Source organism: Balaenoptera musculus, chromosome 20 (genome assembly GCF_009873245.2).
Source record: "Balaenoptera musculus isolate JJ_BM4_2016_0621 chromosome 20, mBalMus1.pri.v3, whole genome shotgun sequence".
In the NCBI taxonomy this organism is placed as follows: Eukaryota; Metazoa; Chordata; class Mammalia; order Artiodactyla; family Balaenopteridae; genus Balaenoptera; species Balaenoptera musculus.
Window position 1 is genome coordinate 38,867,571 of NC_045804.1, and position 20,943 is coordinate 38,888,513.

At 51.5% G+C, this 20,943-nt stretch overlaps 2 protein-coding genes across 2 annotated transcripts in view; one reads left to right on the forward strand and one right to left on the reverse strand.

Moving 5' to 3' along the window:
• C20H17orf50 (chromosome 20 C17orf50 homolog) overlaps positions 1–14,391 on the reverse strand; it is a 14,646-nt gene extending 255 nt beyond the window's left edge. The window contains exons 1-3 of the mRNA XM_036836681.1: positions 14,261–14,391; positions 13,941–14,053; positions 96–426 (exon numbers count right to left, since the gene is read on the reverse strand). Of these exons, the coding sequence (XP_036692576.1) occupies positions 96–426; positions 13,941–14,052 (443 nt within the window). The 5' untranslated portion in view covers position 14,053; positions 14,261–14,391. The remainder of the gene's footprint in view (positions 1–95; positions 427–13,940; positions 14,054–14,260) is intronic.
• GAS2L2 (growth arrest specific 2 like 2) lies at positions 11,797–20,049 on the forward strand. The gene is made up of 6 exons (XM_036836683.1): positions 11,797–12,969; positions 14,342–14,586; positions 15,439–15,546; positions 16,654–16,750; positions 17,353–17,605; positions 18,167–20,049. Exons 1-6 carry the CDS (start codon positions 12,585–12,587, stop codon positions 19,719–19,721), a joined length of 2,643 nt encoding a protein of 880 aa, XP_036692578.1. The 5' UTR covers positions 11,797–12,584; the 3' UTR covers positions 19,722–20,049.
• Positions 20,050–20,943: the final 894 nt, after the last annotated feature.

A 20,943-nucleotide genomic window follows, 5' to 3' on the forward strand; every position in this document is an offset into this window, starting at 1 on the left:
GCGGGGGCCGGGGCGCTCAGGGCACCGCGCCGCCCGCTCCCGCCCGGGGCCCTGGCGCCCGTGCATCCCGCCCCCGCCGAGCGGCGCGCCCTCACCTGTTGGCTGGAGCGGCCAGGCCGCCGAGCAGTGCGAAGGGGCTGAACCAGCCCCAGAAGCCGCTGTCCGCGCGCCGCAGCAGCGCCACCTGCTGGGTGCTGGACTCCTGGCGCAGCGGATAGTAAGACACGGAGCCCCGCTCCCGGCCCTCGCCGCCCTCCGCCTCCCCGCCCTCCGCGTCGCCCTCGGCCGCGCGCTCCTCCGGCGGCCTCTCCTCGTCCTCCTCCTCCTCGTCCTCCTCCGACCCCTCCTCCGCGGCCTCCGCCTCCGCCTCCGCCTCCCTGGTCCCGGGCTGCTCCAGCTCCTTCTTCCACAAGGGGGTCTTCACGCCTGCGGGGGCGGGGGGGCGGGGAGGAGGTCAGTGAAGGGCCTGGGTACCCTGGTACCCTGACTGTTGCCCACAGCCCGACCGCCCGCCCCCCCCAAAAAAATAGGCAGTTGTTCGAAGGACGGTGCGCACGAGATGCCCGGGGCCAGCAGGATTCCAAGAGAGGGTTACAGAGTGTGCAGGATTTCCCGTGCAAAGGAGGGCCTGATTTTCTAGGTCCCCGCACTTCCTAGCTGAAGACTCGGGGCAAGTCACGTCGCTTCTGTCACCTCCGTTTCCCTATCTGTAAAATGGGAAAAAGTAGTGCCTATCTCAAGGGTTACTGTAAGGCAGGTATCAGATCGAGTGTGTTTGAAGCGCCTGGCTCAGGGGCGGCGGGAAGCCGTCAACGAACAGGTGCAATGAGCCTTGCGAACCCGGAGATGGCGGTTCATCGCCACCTTCTAATTGGCTCCGGGGTGGGGACTGATCTCTGTGCAGGCTGTCAATAAACATTAAGTGCACTGATTGGAATTTTAATAGGTGGTTTATATTTTGTTTTCTGGATGGAACGGGATTTCTGTCTTCAAAGTGGGCCTTACCTTAAGAAAGCCCAGCAACACCTGCGGCAGGGTGGGGCAGGCAGGTGGGCACACAGCGCCTCTGCACTGTTAGAAATGGACGCCTCCGATGAGCAACACAGGAAAAGTGCCCCGTCTGAGCGGACTAAATAGAAGTTTTCTTGCCCTCCCAGCCCGTGGGCAGACCGATTAGGAAAAGGCTGCCCTAGGGGGGAGCCAATTAGGAAAAGGCGTCTATTCCTCCTTCTAGGCTTGACCCGAACTGCCAGCTGGATTCCAGCCACAACTGTCCCCCTTGCTGGTGTTCAGGACACAAACTCCGCAACCCCAAGCGGCAGTCCTGGCAGGCGGGAAGTTCCTGGACTGATGTGAAAGTACCTCTGCCGGTAGGTGTCCACCACTCACTCAGCACTGACCCAGCCCCACCATGTGCCCTGCTGTCTGCTGGATCTGGGAAGCTAGACTTGTAATGAAAAAAAGGGGGAGGAGGGCAGGGAAGACACAATTCCTGGGGTTTGCCCTGGAAAGGTCTAGAAATTTTTCTATTGATCCCTGCCCATCATGTTTAAAGAGGTTGGAGACAAAGCGGAATGATAATAAAGCTAGTGTTCCAGCCCACATGTATTGAGCACCAATTGCACGTAGTCACCGGGCTAACCTCTTCATACATCATGCCCCTTCATCTTCCCGACCCTCTCAGGTAGGTGACATGGTAGGTAACAGAGGGGCCTCTGAATTTCAAGACTTTTGAAACCTTTCAAGAAAAGTTGTTTCAAAGATTCTGCCAGTTCTTGGTATTGCTAAATGTGGAGAACCAAGATCCACTGTACTTTTTTTTTTTTTTTTTGCCTACGCCGCGCGGCATGTGGGATCTTAGTTCCCCGACCAGGGATCGAACCTGTACCCCCTGAAGTGGAAGCCCAGAGTCCTAACCACTGGACCACCAGGGAATTCCCAAGGTCCACTGTACTTTTATTTAGGAAAACACATGAAGGAGCCTTCTGGTTGTGAAAGGCCAGACGTAGTGCACAGCCAGAAAGGGGTGCTGGGAACATTTGGGGAGGATGAGGAATTGAAAAGGAGGGTTGGGATTCGGGGGGCCAGACTATGGAGTTTGGACTTTGTCCTTCAGCAGTGGGGAGCCACTGAACGTTTTGACACAGGGATGTGCTCAGAGCCATCCTTTAGGATGTTCCCTCTGACAGAAGGAGACAGAGAGAGACCTACTTAGGAGTCATTACAGTGGTCCAGGCCAGAGAAGACAAAGATCCGAACAGCAGCAGGTGAAGATGAGAGAGCGGATGTCAAGAATATTCAGGAAAGAGAGAGAAGAGGGCTTGTACATGGATGGGTAACTGAGAAAAGGTTGGGCTTCTACTCTGGGGTTGCCATGGTGATGGGTTGATTGGTCCACCCTGGAGTCAAGAGACCCTGTCCTCCGGCCCCACTCACCGTGTTTATCCATTCTTCCCAAAGCTGTGCTGCCCTCTTCCCTTCATCAGGCACTGGGATGAGAGGGAGTTCCCACAGAACTTGGTCTGGTCTCTAGGGCCTCTGTTGGATTATGAGGGGGCGGGGCTAGAACCCCACCTGCCCATAGGGTTCCACCCCAGAATAGTTGCCTTTTCTAGAGCTTCCAAAAGCACCCCCAAACAGTACCTTTTCTCTTGGGAAGGTATTAAAGGGGATAGAGAGCAACTTTGGCCCCCAATAGACTGGGGTCAAATCCCAGCTCTACCACATAAACATAAAAGCTATTAGCATATTATCTCTCTGAGCTTTAGCATATTATCTTTCTGACCCTCAGTCTCTTTATCTGTAAGTCAGAGATGGCAGTGCAGTACCAGACTTCACCTGGCCCACAGAAAACGCTTAAAGCATTATGTTTATTTGCATCACTATTTTCTCTTTCTGTTCTATCCCTGTCCTTCCTCACCCTTGCTCCCCACCCCACCGACTTCCAGCACATTGCTTTAGCTCCAAGGAGCAGAGGACATGGTGTGAAGTCCTGTAGGAAGCAGAACTCGGGCAAGAGCTGGGTGTAGCTCCTGGATGTTCTGTATGTGTGTGAGAGAGCTGGGGCTGGGGAAGGGAATAAAATCATAGAAACTTGGGAGACTCCTTCTTTTCCTGGCCTGACAGTGGGGTGTGTTGGCAGAGTCAGGGGTATGGAGAGGAGCAGAGGATGCAAACCCAGATCTGAAGAGTCTCAGTCTGATGGGATACAGTTGCTGGAGTCAAGGAGATACCAGTCTGATCGGGGAACATGATATGGTCCTCCATCCAGGTCTGAAGCGGGGGGATGGGGTCTCTTCCTTCAGGCATCTCCTCGTTTGGTGGAGCCAGTTTGGTGGGAGGTAGAACAAAGAGAGCAGACCAGTCCCCAGGAATCTCATGGGGGCAACACTGTCAAGAACTGTAAAGAGTCTAAAATTTTACCCTACTTGCAAGTTAGCCTGCTGTACTTTCATGGGTGCTGCCAAAAAAACATGAGACTCCTGGGTTGGAGATAAAGAACCTCATTACTCAAGGCACAGCCGCATAAGCATACATACCTGTGTCATCTCCTCTTGGCCCACTGTCCCATGGGTGCTATAGGGATGGGTGCCAGGGAATACCTGCATATGCAGTCATTTGCATTATAAGAGGAACCCTGAGCTTAGGGAACCCTAATCTTTTATACTGCGCAGTAACCAAACCTCTTCTTTGCTCCAGAAAAAGACACTATCTCTACTTCCAAGGTTGTTCACTATATAAACACCCTTGAAAAGTCAGTACCTCTGCTTGCAAGACATGCAAAAATAGGAAAGACCCATGCAGAATTGTCTCCCCCTAAAAATCCCATTCTCCTTACATTTATTAAAAGAGCCTATAGCCACCTTCGCTCTTTTTTTTTTTTTAATAATGTGGTAGCATGCACATTACTTTTTTTTTGAATTTTATTTTTTTTATACAGCAGGTTCTTATTAGTCATCAATTTTATACACATCAGTGTATACATGTCAATCCCAATCAGCCAATTCATCACACCACCACCCCCAGCCCCTGCCGCTTTCCCCCCTTGGTGTCCATACGTTTGTTCTCTACATCTGTGTCTCAATTTCTGCCCTGCAAACCGGTTCATCTGTACCATTTTTCTAGGTTCCACATATATGTGTTAATATACGATATTTGTTTTTCTCTTTCTGACTTACTTCACTCTGTATGGCAGTCTCTAGATCCATCCACATCTCAACAAATGACCCAATTTCGTTCCTTTTTATGGCTGAGTAATATTCTATTGTATATATGTACCACATCTTCTTTATCCATTCGTCTGTTGATGGGCATTTAGGTTGCTTCCATGACCTAGCTACTGTAAATAGTGTTGCAATGAATATTGGGGTGCATGTGTCTTTTTGAATTATGGTTTTTTCTGGGTATATGCCCAGTAGTGGGATTGCTGGATCATATGGTAATTCTATTTTTAGCTTTTTAAGGAACCTCCATACTGTTCTCCATAGTGGCTGTATCAATTTACATTCCCACCAACAGTGCAAGAGGGTTCCCTTTTCTCCACACCCTCTCCAGCATTTGTTGTTTGTAGATTTTCTGATGAAGCCCATTCTAACTGGTGTGAGGTGATACCTCATTGTAGTTTTCATTTGCATTTCTCTAATATTTAGTGATGTTGAGCAGCTTTTCATGTGCTTCTTGGCCATCTGTATGTCTTCTTTGGAGAAATGTCTGTTTAGCTCTTCTGCCCATTTTTGGACTGGGTTGTTTGTTTTTTTAATATTGAGCTGCACGAGCTGTTTATATATTTTGGAGATTAATCCTTTGTCCGTTGATTCATTTACAAATATTTTCTCCCATTCTGAGTGTTGTCTTTTCGTCTTGTTTATGGTCTCCTTTGCTGTGCAAAAGCTTTGAAGTTTCATTAGGTCCCATTTGTTTATTTTTGTTTTTATTTCCAATACTCCAGGAGGTGGATCAAAAAAGATCTTGCTGTGATTTATGTCAAAGAGTGTTCTTCCTATGTTTTCCTCTAAGAGTTTTATAGTGTCCAGTCTTACATTTAGGTCTCGAATCCATTTTGAGTTTATTTTTGTGTATGGTGTTTGGGAGTGTTCTAATTTCATTCTTTTACATGTAGCTGTCCAGTTTTCCCAGCACCACGTATTGAAGAGACTGTCTTTTCTCCATTGTATATCTTTGCCTCCTTTGTCATAGATTAGCTGACCATAGGTGCGTGGGTTTATCTCTGGGCTTTCTATCTTGTTCCATTGATCTATATTTCTGTTTTTGTGCCAGTACCATATTGTCTTGATTACTGTAGCTTTGTAGTATAGTCTGAAGTCAGGGAGTCTGATTCCTCCAGCTCCGCTTTTTTTCCCTCAAGACTGCTTTGGCTATTCGGGGTCTTTTGTGTCTCCATACAAATTTTAAGATTTTTTGTTCTAGCTCTGTAAAAAATGCCATTGGTAATTTGATAGGGATTGCACTGAATCTGTAGATTGCTTTGGGTAGTATAGTCATTTTCACAATATTGATTCTTCCAATCCAAGAACATGGTATATCTCTCCATCTGTTGATATCATCTTTAATTTCTTTCATCAGTGTCTTATAGTTTTCTGCATGCAGGTCTTTTGTCTCCCTAGGTAGGTTTATTCCTAGGTATTTTATTCTTTTTGTTGCAGTGGTAAATGGGAGTGTTTCCTTAATTTCTCTTTCAGATTTTTCATCATTAGTATATAGGAATGCAAGAGATTTCTGTGCATTAATTTTGTATCCTGCAACTTTACCAAATTCATTGATTAGCTCTAGTAGTTTTCTGGTGGCATCTTTAGGATTCTCTGTGTATAGTATCATGTCATCTGCAAACAGTGACAGTTTTATTTCTTCTTTTCTGATTTGTATTCCTTTTATTTCTTTTACTTCTCTGATTGCCGTGGCTAGGACTTCCAAAACTATGTTGAATAATAGTGGTGAGAGTGGACATCCTTGTCTTGTTCCTGATCTTAGAGGAAATGCTTTCAGTTTCTCACCATTGAGAATGATGTTTGCTGTGGGTTTGTCATATATGGCCTTTATTATGTTGAGGTAGGTTCCCCCTATGCCCACTTTCTGGAGAGTTTTTAATCATAAATGGGTGTTGAATTTTGTCAAAAACTTTTTCTGCATCTATTGAGATGATCACATGGTTTTTCTTCTTCAATTTGTTAATATGGTGTATCACATTGATTGATTTGCATATATTGAAGAATCCTTGCATCCCTGGGATTAATCCCACTTGATCATGATGTGTGATCCTTTTAATGGGTTGTTGGATTCTGTTTGCTAGTATTTTGTTGAGGATTTTTGCATCTATATTCATCAGTGATATTGGTCTGTAATTTTCTTTTTTTGTAGTATCTTTGTCTGGTTTTGGTATCAGGGTGATGGTGGCCTCTTAGAATGAGTTTGGGAGTATTCCTTCCTCTGCAATTTTTTGGAAGAGTTTGAGAAGGATGGGTGTTAGCTCTTCTCTAAATGTTTGATAGAATTCACCTGTGAAGCCATCTGGTCCTGGACTTTTGTTTGTTGGAAGATTTTTAATCACAGTTTCAATTTCATTACTTGTGATTGGTCTGTTCATATTTTCTATTTCTTCCTGGTTCAGTCTTGGAAGGTTATACCTTTCTAAGAATTTGTCCATTTCTTCCAGGCTGTCCATTTTATTGGCACAGAGTTGCTTGTAGTAGTCTCTTAGGATGCTTTGTATTTCTGCGGTGTCTGTTGTAACTTCTCCTTTTTCATTTTTAATTTTATTGATTTGAGTCCTCTCCCTCTTTTTCTTGATGAGTCTGGCTAATGGTTTATCAATTTTGTTTATCTTCTCAAAGAACCAGCTTTTAGTTTTATTGATCTTTGCTATTGTTTTCTTTGTTTCTATTTCATTTATTTCTGCTCTGATCTTTATGATTTCTTTCCTTTTGCTAACTTTGGGTTTTGTCTGTTCTTATTTCTCTAGTTCCTTTAGGTGTAAGGTTAGATTGTTTGAGACTTTTCTTGTTTCTTGAGGTAGGCTTGTATAGCTATAAACTTCTCTCTTAGAACTGCTTTTGCTGCATCCCATAGGTTTTGGATCGTCGTGTTTTCATTGTCATTTGTCTCTAGGTATTTTTTTATTTCCTCTGATTTCTTCAGTGATCTCTTGGTTATTTAGTAATGTATTGTTTAGCCTCCATGTGTTTGTGTTTTTTACGTTTTTTTCCCTGTAATTCATTTCTAATCTCATAGCGTTGTGGTCAGAAAAGATGCTTGATATGATTTCAATTTTCTTAAATTTACTGAGGCTTGATTTGTGACCCAAGATGTGATCTATCCTGGAGAATGTTCCGTGCGCACTTGAGAAGAAAGTGTAATCTGCTGTTTTTGGATGGAATGTCCTATAAATACCAATTAAATCTATCTGGTCTATTGTGTCATTTAAAGCTTCTGTTTCCTTATTTATTTTCATTTTGGATGACCTGTCCATTGGTGTAAGTGAGGTGTTCAAGTCCCCCACTATTATTGTGTTCCTGTCTATTTCCTCTTTTATAGTTGTTAGCAGTTGCCTGATGTATTGAGGTGCTCCTATGTTGGATGCATATATATTTATAATTGTTATATCTTCTTCTTGGATTGATCCCTTGATCATTATGTAGTGTCCTTCCTTGTCTCTTGTAACATTCTTTATTTTAAAGTCTATTTTATCTGATATGTGTATTGCTACTCCAGCTTTCTTTTGATTTCCATTTGCATGGAATATCTTTTTCCATCCCCTCACTTTCAGTCTGTATGTGTCCCTAGGTCTGAAGTGGGTCTCTTGTAGACAGAATATAGATGGGTCTTGTTTTTGTATGCATTCAGCAAGCCTGTGTCTTTTGGTTGGAGCATTTCATCCATTCATGTTTAAGGTAATTATCGATATGTACGTTCCTATGACCATTTTCTTAATTGTTTTCAGTTTGTTTTTGTAGGTCCTTTTCTTCTCTTGTGTTTCCCACTTAGAGAAGTTCCTTTAGCATTTGTTGTAGAGCTGGTTTGGTGGTGCTGAATTCTCTTAGCTTTTGCTTGTCTGTAAAGCTTTTGATTTCTCCATCGAATCTGAATGAGATCCTTGCCGGGTAGAGTAATCTTGGTTGTAGGTTCTTCCCTTTCATCACTTTAAGTATATCATGCCACTCCCTTCTGGCTTGTAGAGTTTCTGCTGAGAAATCAGCTGTTAACCTTATGGGAGTTCCCTTGTACGTTGTCATTTTTCCCTTGCTGCTTTCAATAATTTTTCTTTGTCTTTAATTTTTGCCAATTTGATTATTATGTGTCTCAGCGTGTTTCTCCTTGGGTTTATCCTGTATGGGACTCTCTGCGCTTCCTGGACTTGGGAGGCTATTTCCTTTCCCATGTTAGGGAAGTTTTTGACTATAATCTCTTCAAATATTTTCTAGGGTCCTTTCTCTCTCTCTTCTCCTTCTAGGACCTGTATAATGCGAGTGTTGTTGTGTTTAATGTTGTCCCAGAGGTCTTTTAGGCTGTCTTCATTTCTTTTCATTCTTTTTTCTTTATTCTGTTCAGCAGCAGTGAATTCCACCATTCTGTCTTCCAGGTCACTTATCCTTTCTTCTACCTCAGTTATTCTGCTATTGATTCCTTCTAGTGTATTTTTCATTTCAGTTATTGTATTGTTCATCTCTGTTTGTTCTTTAATTTTTCTAGGTCTTTGTTAAACATTTCTTGCATCTTCTCGACCTTTGCCTCCATTCTTTTTCCAAGGTCCTGGATCATCTTCACTATCATTATTCTGAATTCTTTTTCTGGAAGGTTGCCTCTCTCCACTTCATTTAGTTGTTTTTCTGGGGTTTTATCTTGTTCCTTCATCTGGTACATAGCCCTCTGCCTTTTCATCTTGTCTGTCTTTCTGTGAATGTGGTTTTTGTTCCACGGGCTGCAGGACTGCAGTTCTTCTTGCTTCTGCTATCTGCCCTCTGGTGGATGAGGCTATCTAAGAGGCTTGTGCAAGTTTCCTGATGGGTGGGACTGGTGGTGGGTAGAGCTGACTGTTGCTCTGGTGGGCAGAGCTCAGTAAAACTTTAATCCACTTGACTGCTGATGGGTGGGACTGAGTTCCCTCTCTGTTGGTTGTTTGGCCTGAGGCGACCCAACACTGGAGCCTGCCGGCTCTTTGGTGGGGCTAATGGGAGACTCTGGGAGGGCTCACGCCAAGGAGTACTTCCCAGAACTTCTGCTGCCAGTGTCCTTATCCTCATGGTGAGCCACAGCCACCCACCACCTCTGCAGGAAACCCTCCAACACTAGCAGGTAGGTCTAGTTCAGTCTCCCCTGGGGTCACTGCTCCTTCCCCTGGGTCCCGATGCGCACACTACTTTGTGTGTGCCCTCCAAGAGTGGAGTCTCTGTTTCCCCCAGTCCTGTCAGAGTCCTGCAATCAAATCCCCCTAGCCTTCAAAGTCTGATTCTCTAGGAATTCCTCCTCCCGTTGCCGCACCCCCAGGTTTGGAAGCCTGACGTGGGGCTCAGAACCTTCACTCCAGTGGGTGGACTTCTGTGGTATAAGTGTTCTCCAGTTTGTGAGTCACCCACCCAGCAGTTACGGGATTTGATTTTATTGTGATTGCGCCCCTCCTACCGTCTCATTGCGGCTTCTCCTTTGTCTTTGGATGTGGGGTAACTTTTTTGGTGAGTTCCAGTGTCTTCCTGTCGATGATTGTTCAGCAGTTAGTTGTGATTCTGGTGTTCTCACAAGAGGGAGTGAGAGCACATCCTTCTACTCTGCCATCTTGGTTCAGGCTCCTACTTATTTTTTTAAATTAATTAATTAATGTTTTTGGCTGCGTTGGGTCTTCGTTGCTGAGCACGGGCTTTCTCTAGGTGCAGTGAGCAGGGGTTACTCTTCAGTGCAGTGCGTGGGCTTCTCATTGTGGTGGCTTCTCTTGTTGCGGAGCACGGGCTCTAGGCGTGCGGGTGTCAGTAGTTGTGGCATGTGGGCTCAGTAGTTGTGGCTTGTGGGCTCTAGGGCGCAGGCTCAGCAACTGTGGCACATGGGCTTAGTTGCTCCGCGGCATGTGGGATGGTCCTGGACCAGGGCTCGAACCCGTGTCCCCTGCATTGGCAGGCAGATTCTTAAACACTGCAGCACCAGGGAAGTCCCAACCACCTTGGTTCCTGATTGCAAAATTCAAAAGCTTACTCTGGCTAATTTAAGGGAAAAAAAATAGAGCTCACAGAATGGCTGGAAGACTTGACAATTGGAAGTCAGGTTCTCTCTCTGGGGCTGGGCTCATCTTCCCTAATTTCAAGAAAGCCCTACCTAATACCTGAAAATAGGATTTTATTAGCAAGAATGGAAAAGAAATAGCTCCTCTGTATTGGGGTAACCAGTCTCTAGAATGGCTCCCAATGACCCTTGTCTCCTGGTATTCACACTCTTATGTAGACCCTTCCCACATGAAATAAGGCCAACCTGGGTAATTGATAGGATATTGTGGAAATGACAGAGTGTGACTTTCAAGGCTAGGTAATAAAAGACCCTGTGGCTTCTGTCTTGCTCTCTCACTCTAGAGAAAGCCAGCTGCCATGTCTTGAGGACACTCAAGCAACCCTATGGAGAGGTTCATTACACTGAGGAACTCAGGCCTCCTGCCAGCTTCAGTTTTCTTGTTTCCTCATCCATAAAATGGGTACAACAATCATCATCTTGATGCCTTTAAAAGGTAATTGAGGGACTTCCCTGGTGGTCCAGTGGTTAAGACTCTGCGCTCCCAATGCAGGGGTCCCGGGTTCGATCCCTGGTTGGGGAGCTAGATCCCACATTAATGCTGCAACTAAGAGTTCTCATGCCACAGCAAAGATCCCACATGCTGCAACTAAGACTCGATGCAGTGGAAGGAAGGGAGGAAGGAAGGAAGGACAGGAAAGACAGAGAGAAAGAAAGAGAGAGAGAGAGAGAAAGACAGAAAGAACGAAAGAAAGAAATTGAAAGAAAATTACCTTCCAAAAGGTAAAGAAAAGCCCTGCATAATCTGAGACCCCATTTCCTCTCTTCCTCAGAGTCTACCTGTCATTGCTATTCCTGGGATATGCTAACCATCCCCCTGCCTAGAGTTGTTTTTTTTTTTTTTGGCTGAGCCACATGGCTTGCGGGATTTTAGTTCCCCAACCAGGGATTGAACCCAGGCCACGGCAGTGAAAGTGCTGAGTCCTAACCACTGGACCGCTGAGAAATTCCCCTGCTTGGAGCTTTTGCACTGGCTGTTCCCTCTGCCCGAGTACCCTTCCCGAAGATATGCTTCCTCACTTCTCTTAGGTCCCTGCTCAATCATCACCATATCAGTGAGGCCTTTCCTGACCACCTTATAGAAAATACCTCCCCGCTTCTCCTTTAGTCCTTTAGTTTTCTCCCTGGTATTTATCACCATCTGACTTACTATAGACTTGTAAGTTTGTTGTCATCCAACACCCACCAACATATAAGCAGCCTCCATGAGGTCAGGGACTTCATTTATAGCTACACCCTCAGGGCTATAATAGTGCGTGGCACACAGTAGGTACTCAGGAAATATTTGTTGAATGATTGCATTGCTGTGGCCATGGGGTGAGGTACTATGATTGACAGCCCACTCTGGAGGAATCACGTGGGTAGAGTGGGAGGGGTGGAGCTGGTTCTCCAGAGCAAGTAGGTGCACAACCTACTTGGTGCACAAACGAGGCTGCTGGGAGAATCAGGGAGAGCTGGGACCCCCCAGTCTTAATAGTCTGATACTTTCCACATTCACAATTCCTCTATTCTTCACAACACCCTGGAGAGGTAGATATTATTATTCCCATTTTATAATTGAGGCAACTAAGGCACAGAGAGGCTAGGCAGTATATGAAGGTCACAGAGGGCTTCAGGAAAGGGTCCAAGGCCAAACTCATGTGTATGGACTCTATCACTGCATCTATTTCACCCCTGTCCTACGGTGCTCACTAAACACCAAGGGGCATGGCATGCCCTGGCCCTGCTTCTCTCCCTCATTTCCCAAAAGCCCCCACCAGTGTCAACCAAGTGAGAGAAGCCAGCCCCAGCCTTCCTCTGCTCCCCAGGCTCCAGGGCGGGCAATGCCAGGAAGGGTTAACAAGGAGTGTTTGTAGCAGTCACTGTCTCCAAGGAGAGGAAAGCAGAGTGGAGAGGCCGACAGCCAGACTCCAGGCCGGCGGTGGCGGGTGGGATGCAGCTAGCACGGCCTGTCCAGCCCTGGGGGGAGAAAGGAGTGTCCTCACCTCCACCTGTCCTGGGAGGTGGCGACCTCTGAGCGGACTGGGCAGCTGGGGTGCAAGGTCGCTGCAGGGCTACCAAGTAGGAAAGTTCTGGCAGGGACTGAGGAATGGGGGGGGAGGGGGCGGGCCTGGCCCAGCCCAGTGGCGGCAGTGACAGTGGCTGAAGCCAGCGGCAAGTAGCAGAGCCGTCCTGGGCTCTCAGAGGACAAGGGGAACCCCTGAGTCAGGGGGAACCAGCCAAGACCCAGCAGGTGGTAGGAGTGAAGACACAGCTGTGGGAGAGAGGAGGCACCCGCCACTTCCCCGGCTGGTGGTCCAGCCATGTCCCAGCCTGGGGCTGGCAGGAGGAGGCCTGGGACCCCGAGGCCTCCGGTGCGCAGCGTCCGGCCCTTTAAGTCCAGTGAGCAGTACCTGGAAGCCATGAAGGAGGACCTGGCCGAGTGGCTTCGGGATCTCTACGGGCTGGACATTGACGCAGCCAACTTCCTGCAGGCGCTGGAGACGGGCCTGGTGCTGTGCCAGCATGCCAACGCCGTCACTGAGGCCGCCCTGGTCTTCCTGGCTGAGGCACCTGCCCGAGCCCAAAGGATTCCCCTGCCCCGGGCCGGGGTTTCCTGCAATGGGGCCGCCCAGCCAGGCACCTTCCAGGCCCGGGACAACATCTCCAACTTCATCCAATGGTGCCGCAAGGAGATGGGTATCCAAGGTAAGCACCCTGGGCCCCCCTCCCCAGACCCTTATCTTGCCAGGCGTCAATCTCCTCTCTGAGGCTCAGGCTGCATCAGGGGTCAGGAACCATGGTCCTCCTTCCAGATTTGCCTTGGGCCAGCTCATTCCTTTTCATGCCTCAGTTTCCCAATCTCATTGGAAATCCCCAATAAATAAATGTGTTGATTGGATGATTCGAGCACCTATCTCCTTTGGGTAGAGCGTCGTGCTGGGCACCGAGCGCTGAGAGGGCTGAGAACCAGTGCCAAGAAGTTTGTGGCCCAGGAAGAGAGACAGCTGAGAAGATGCATAAATTACAGCCCAACGTGGTAGAAGCTCAAGTAGAGGCATCTGTGCTGGGGAGACAGAGGCAGAAACAGCCACCTGATGGGCCTGGAAAGACCATATAGTGGATGGAGATTTGAGCTGAGTCTTGGGGAATAAAAAGAAATTTGGGGGACAGGGAGTTCTAGGCAGGGGGGCACAAAGAAGGCGTGTGTTTGGGCTACAGTGGGGTGGGGAGGGGACGGGGAGGAGGCAAGTGGATGTTAGGGAGGGGCCAGTCGTGTTTGCAGCTTCCAAGACTCTAGGACTGATATCAGGCTCCCTCATCTCCTTGGCCTTGGACCCAGCAGCGGGGATGAAGCTGGATGCTGCACCATCGTTCAGACCAAAGGCAGTGTGGGTGTGGCAGAGGAAGGGGTCAGGCCTGGCCTACCGGCCGGTGGCAACACAATATGGCACAGGACTGGAGGGCTGATAAAGGCTAGTGTTTTATCGGGCACTTACCACGTGCCAGACATTGCCTGCAAACACGTAACTATCCCTACAACAACCCCATGAAACAGACTACTTTCCCGTTTTACAGAAGAGGAGACTGAAGCTGGGACTAGCCCAAGGTCATACATCCGGTGGGTGGGAGCGTCAGGATTCCAAAGCTGGCAGTCAGGCTCCAGAGCCTGTACTCACCCCAGCCTGGTTGTGTGTGGGCTGGGAGTTGAGTCTGGGGTGCCTGGTGGTTACTGGAGGTGAGAGGCGTGGATGGGAAGCAGAACAGACTGCTTCTTGCTCCTGGACCCATCCTGGCAAACAGAGCGGGGAGAAGGGCAGGTGGAGTTAGGCTGCTTCGCTTGACTGTGTCCCCTCTTCCCCCCCCCCCACCCTCAGCCCATAAGGCAGCCACCTCGTCTTGCACTCAGTACCTGAGCAATTCTGTCCAGACCCTCCTAGGGGCTGGCTTGCCGCCAAGAACCTAAGACGAAAACCCCCATCCCCCAAGGCTCTCCCACCTGTTCCGCTTGCTTGCTCCGGGCAGGTCGGCGGGGATCTCAGGCTGCCTACCCTCCTCTCCCCTCTCCCGCCCCGGCCAGAGGTGCTGATGTTCGAGACGGACGACCTGGTGCTGCGCAAGAACGTGAAGAACGTGGTGCTGTGCCTGCTGGAGCTGGGCCGCCGGGCCCAGCGCTTCGGCGTCGCGGCGCCCACCCTGGTGCGGATGGAGGAGGAGATCGACGAGGAGCTGCGGCTGGAGCTGGCCCTGCCCGCGCCCGACCCCCCGCCGCCGCCCGAGCCCCCCACGCGCCCGCCCTGCCACTTCCGCAACCTGGACCAATTGGTGAGGGCTCCGGACACGCCCCTCGGTCCCGCCTTCCTTCGCCCCGCCTCCCTCTCCCCCTCCGAATCTGGCCCCTCTGAGCCACCCCCTTCTTCAGCTCCAGTCCCTCCTCGACACTCTCACCGCGTGGTTGTTAGTAAGTCGTGTCCTCTTTGAGCCTCGACCCTCATCGTTTTCTTTATGAATCCAGCACCCCATGCCTCTCTCGTTTAAACCCCGTGGGACGGTTGTTAAGAACGCAGACTTCAGCACCTTTTCTGACTGCTTGGTTTAAGTCTTAGTTCCACTGCTTTGCAGCCGTGTGACTTTGGGCAAATTATTTGCCCTCTCTGTGCCTCAGTTCCCTTATCTGCACTGTGGGGATGTAACCGTGCCTACCTTCCACGACCGTGCTGGCTGTTACATGAGCCAGCGCACGTGAAGCGCTCAGCCGGTGTCTGGCACAGAGCGTCCTGTCCTGGGAGTTAGCTCTGACTGTGACTAGGAATCACTTCTACCACCAAGGAATCGAGCTCAGGGGGGTTTCTTACCTTGCCCAAGGCCTATAGTGCGGTGGAGGCAGGATTCCCACCCAAACCTGTCAGGTTCCAAGGTCCACCTTAACCATCACACTCCGCGGCCTCTGTCAGCTGACTCATGAGGGTGCTGGGCCGTAGGTGGCCACTCAAGGTCTTGTTCTCGTTGAGCCATTAAAAGTCTTCTCTACTTGCTTCTCAGCCCCCAGCCCTGACTCAGCAGAAGCCTTGGGGCTGGGGGGCAGGCAGGCCGCCCGTTGGGCTTGACCCAGCGTGCAGGGGGAGCTTGGCTACCTGGGCAGAGGGGAGGGCTGAACCCATTGCCCACTGCCCGCAGGTTCAGAGCCTGGTGAGCCGCTGCACGTGCCCGGTTCAGTTCTCCATGGTCAAGGTGTCCGAGGGGAAGTACTGCGTGGGAGACTCCAACACCCTCATCTTCATCCGGGTAAGTCCCAGGTCGGGGATGGAGGGCCCTCTCTGGGGTCGGCAGAATCAGGTTTCCTTCCTTGGGACTTGGCCCAGGCCTGAAGGCAAGGACAGGAAATCACCATTCATCCCCAGTTATCAGGCCTTGGGGCTTTCCTTCTCTCCCTTGGAGAATTCCAGAAGATTCCTGCCAAAGTTGGCAAGCATGTCCCCTCCTCCCATGAGGGCAGCCAGAACCAGAACCCCCCCCCATCTGCCTCCTCCTTAGTTCAGAAGGGGGTCTCCCCAGTCAGAAGTGAGGATAAAGCGTACTCCCACTTTTCCACCCACAGGCTTGGTCACAGCAAGGGGCCTGAGACCCCGCCCAGTTTGTGTTCCCTGCATGGCCCAGCCGCATAGACCCCGCGGTCCACGGCTCACATGCCCAGCTTGGTGCCTTCTGAGTGGCAGTACAAGTCTGAACTGTGCCTCCCACTACTCCCCACTCCCCACCCCCTCCACCCTGCCCCATGCCTGGCCACCTGGCCAGAAACAGTCTGCACCTGGGGGTGTGGCCAGTGGCTCAGGGGCACAGCTAAGCCTTCTCCTTGGGCCGGGCCATACCTGGGGGCAGAGCCAGCTCCCTGGGTCCTCACCCAGAGCCTGAGCCAAGAGCTCTGTGAAGTAGGTGGGGATGGATTGTGGCGCCACGTTTCCACTAAGGAAGTGGAGACCTGGAGAGGGTACATGACCTGGAATGGAGTCAGGCCAGGACTCCTGAGGGTCCTTTAACACACACACCAGGAGAGCAAAGTCAGCGCCCCCGTTTCTGATACAAACGTGTGCAGGTGTCAACCGTTTCCCAGCGAAGGGAGAGGAGGGAGTCGGGAGGTAGACTACACAGTGCTTGGGAGATCCCTTGTCTCGCCGTGGGGCAACTTGCTGCTTGTCAGCTTGGCCTCCACCCTTGACAACGTGTTATCTGATGCCAGTCCTGGAGGGGACTCAGGCTGCAACATAGGCACGCTCCCAACTACACATGTGTGCGTGTGTACGTGGATGGGAGCAAGGGCTGAAGGCCTGCAGGCTGGTCCATGGAGAGGGGACGCCCTCACCCTGCCCTCCACCTCACCCTTGCCCCCTGCAGATCCTCCGGAACCATGTGATGGTGCGTGTCGGGGGCGGCTGGGACACACTCGGTCACTATCTGGACAAACATGACCCCTGCCGGTGCACATCCCTCTGTAAGTCCCCTGAGAGTCCCTTCCCTATGACTCCGGGTCGGGAGGCCGGAAGCACACGCAGGAGGTAGGCCTGATCTCCAGGGGCAAGAGGTGTGCAGGGGATGGAGGAAGGAAGATACTGTAGAAGATACAGGTGTGGGTGGCCTCTCAGCTCTAGGGGGAAAGCGGGCCAGCCACAGTGCAGTACCAACTTGAGCCACAGGATGGCGCCAAACACACAGAGAATCAGCATTTGGTCATGGGTGCATGTGGGCAGGGCTTAGGTCTGGCTCTGATGGAGGCACCAAGCATGACTTGGAAGGGTCTGTAGTCTTCCCGTAATCTCCATCAGCACCTCAAGCTACCCCAAATAAGCATGCAATCTAAGTAAAAGATGTGGGCTTGCAGCTTTAAACAAGTCCCCCAGCCAGGCCCTCTGACCAGATTTCATCCCCTAAACCCCTCCCATGAGGAAATTCTGGTGCTGTCATTGTCACAGTAGGTCCCACTGTCTCTAATGCGGGATTCAGGGTGTGGGACAGCTGGGGGAGGGAACGGTGGACCCCATCAGCAGGAGTTTAACCCTTTCCTCCTCTCCTCTCTCTGGGGGACTGTGTTGGTAGCACACAAGACGGGCAGCTTCCTGAAGCCTCCTGTCCCACTGGTGCAGCATGAAGTGAGGGTGGAGGATGGGCCCTCGCAGCCCCAGCCTACAATGACCATCAGCCGCTCCCAGAGCCCCCTGCCCTCCGTGGACTGGAAGACATATACTTCTTCAGGTCGAAAGCTGAGGCCCCCTGCCGCCTCCTCCCCTACACCCCACCGTGAACGGAGAGCAGGGGCAGGGATCCTCAGAGAGACAGCACCATTCCCAAGGTACTGGGGAGGGACAGGGCAGGGCCTCTTCCTGCTTTGGAGTCCACATTCTCAGAGGCCACCCCACCCCAAGTTAAGGGGAGCAGGTCTCCCAGCAGTGCCCCTATCCCAGCAAGACCTCAGGTGTTCAGAACCAAACAAGCACCCAGTACCTTTAGGATCATCTAGTTACTTCATACACCATCCCATTTCAGAGATGAGGAGGCTGAGGCCCATAAAGGGAACAGACTTACCCAAGGTCCCTCTGCCATTTCATGGTACAGCAGAAAGTAAGACCCTCCCCACCCAAGACTGGTGACCTGTAGTTGTGGGATCTGAAGCAACCTGGGGTCCAGACCAGGCTGCTTTCTATCTGCTACACAAGGAATGGAGGAGGATGGGCTTAAACAGTATCTGCTGTAAGGAAGAGTCTCTGGCAGGCACGGGGGAGAGGGAGCATCTGCTTCATTCAACATGAAGTCTGACCCCCTGGGAGTTCTGGCTGGGGAAAAGCCATCCCTTCCCAGAGCCAGGGGACTGGATCAGATAACCCTGCCGATGACCTATGATTCTCCCTTTCAGGTGCCAGGAGAAGTCACTCGCCCCGTCTTGGAGGCAGCTGCCAGCTGGGGACAGCCCACCCAGCCCCCAATCCTCACCCACTCCCAGGGGCCGAGACCCACAGTGCACCTCCTCAGGGAAGAGGGAGGACAGATGCCCCCCTGAACTCCCCAAGAGAAGGACTCCCACATCTTGGGTTCATGAGGAGACAGACAGCTGGGGAACTCATGCCAGGACCCCCATCTCCCAGGGACTCCAAGCCCCTGAGGCCACTACCACAGGGACACCAGCAGGAGGACCATCTCCCCTGCCTTGTTCCTCCAACCCAGCCAAGCCTGTGGGCCCCAGGCCACCACCCCGGGGTGAGGCTGAGGGTGCTTCCTCCCAGCTTAGGGAGACAGCATCTGTCCATTCTCCATCCCCTGTTAAAGGACCCACCAAAATCCCGGTCCAGTTACCCCCAGCTTGCCCCCTGACTCCAGGAAGAAGCTTTCCAGGGACTGCAAGTGGAGGTCCCAGGACAGAACTGGGGAGAGGCCCCATTCCATTAAAGGCCGTCATTGGGGACCTGTCTGGGTCCAGACATGGGGACTGCTGTGTGGAAGAGAGGCAAGAGGACCAGAAGCTGGACGTCCAAGTGACAGCAGAGGCCGGAGAGCCCTGGGGCCTGGGCCCACAGCACCGGGAGGGGAGGTGCACTCCCCTGCCCGCGGGTGGGATCAAGGAGCAAGCCACCTACCACAGCCTTGGGGAGCAGCTTTTGGCCAACATGAAGCTGCTAGAGGTGGCGGGTGCCTGCCCGCAGGGCACAGGGTCTGGAGTCATTCGTCGCAGTGGAGTCTACGTGCCCAGTCTGGGTGGGCGGTGGCCTGAGCCTGGGGGTCCTTATGACAAAGTCATCCAAGAACTGGCTCAGGGCCCCCCACCCCTCCTTAAGGTGGACCTGGGAGCCTGGAAGGCAGCCCCTACAGGCTCCCCTAAGCCGGCTGTAAGTGCAGGCCCAGGAAGCCCAAAAGGGAAACTGGGAGCCGAAGAGAGTGGGCTGAAGACAAAAGCAAGCCCAAGTGCCAAGGGTGCCAGGACAACGAAGGTCCCAGCTCAAGGGGGGCAGGACTGCTCAGCCCCTGCTGTGTCTGCCACCCCAGAGTCCGCCACACCTTCACCCTCCACCCCCAGTTCTGATAAAGCCAAGGCATGTCCAGGCAAGGGCAAGAGAACACTCCGGAAGCCCCAGAGAGTCCCATCCATCTACAAGCTGAAGCTCAGGCACAGGATTCGGCCCCGGAGAGACCACAGGCCTGAGAAGCAGCCTTCACGAATCCCCAAGCCGTTGACCTACCTCCACCTGGGTCCAGCCAAGGCACCCCCCAGGGGCAGGCTGGTGAGAGCAGTGCTGGGCAGCAATGGAGGGAGGGCAGCCCTGGTGGACGGAGCCTCGGCGGGGGAGAAGGAGGAAGGAAAGGAGAGGAAGGAACCAGCTGCACCACTGGAGAGCAGCGCCCAGCCTTCGGAGGGCCAGGGGCCTCAGCAGCTGGATCAAGCGCCCCTCTCACCTGAGGAGGAGTCTTGGGTATGAGAAGGCGCGTCTCCTCCCCGAGCCTGTGGGTGTAGGGGAGGAGGGAAGTGAAAAGATGCCCGTGTATTCATTGCGCTCCCAACTGCAGGAACAGAAAGGAAGGTCCCTCACCTCAATACAGGGCCTTGGCCAGGAGAGGTTAGAAGACAAACAGAGACTCCATCTGGTCGGTTGAGCAAAAGGGCAACCCATGAGTCCCACTCCAGTTCCAGGGTGGTAGGGCTACTGTCTCCCAGAAGAGCTCCCCAAATTCCTGTGCTCTGTCCTCCGGCCATGCCCATTTCCACAGCTCTTATACGTTATTAAACGTGAGTGGGTCTGTCCCTGAGCCCCCAGCTCTTGAGTCCTTCACTCTACCCCGGCGCAGGAGGGCGATGCAGCATTTTCCCGCTGGAGGGGAAGAGGGGGAGGGAGCTGGAGTGAGAGAGGTTTCCCCTCTGCAGCCCCAGCCAACCTTGCCAGACAGCCCTTCTCTCCTGGAAGAGGCTCCTGCCTCAGCATCACGGGCAGGGACAAGGTCGCCCCACACAGGCTCCTGCAGGACTTCAAAACTTTGCTCTGGGGGTTGGGAACTGAGATCACTGAGTCAAGAGGGATGGCTGAGAGCGTTCCTTAACACATCTTCACCCCTGGAGTTATGACGGGTGTGGGCCGGGGGGCTGCAGAGCCTCGGCCATGAGTGGGAGGAAGACACAAAGGCAGAAGCTGGGATTGAGTCCACTTCTAAAAGTCTTCCCAAGAAAGTGGCAGAGGGAGATGTTATGCTTCTCCTCTGAATGGTTTGGCTCACTTGGCGGGAGGTGGAGAGGAGATGAGTCCCCAACTCTCTCCCTTTCCCTTCATTCTCCTGGTTGACCTGGGCTTTAGGACTCAGGCCACCTCATCACCCAGACCGTCTGTCCTTCCAGAGCTCAGCAGGCAGAAACCCTGTAGGGAGTCCCTTCCTTCCCACGGCAGGAACTGAGCCAACACCTTGGTACAGAAACGAGGGAAAACACTCCCTGATTTTTAATCTGACTTCTGATCACAGCGCAGTGGGCGTCACACACACTTCCAGACCCTGTGGTGGGAAACCCTGGGGAAGGGAGGGCAGGGTGAAGGACAGACACTCAGAATAGGGGCAGAAGGAATCAAAATCAAAGATCTGGGGTGAAGCGGGGGTGAGAGGGTGGGTGAAGGGGGCCAGCCAGGCGATACATTCCAACGGCTCCCACAGGGGGCA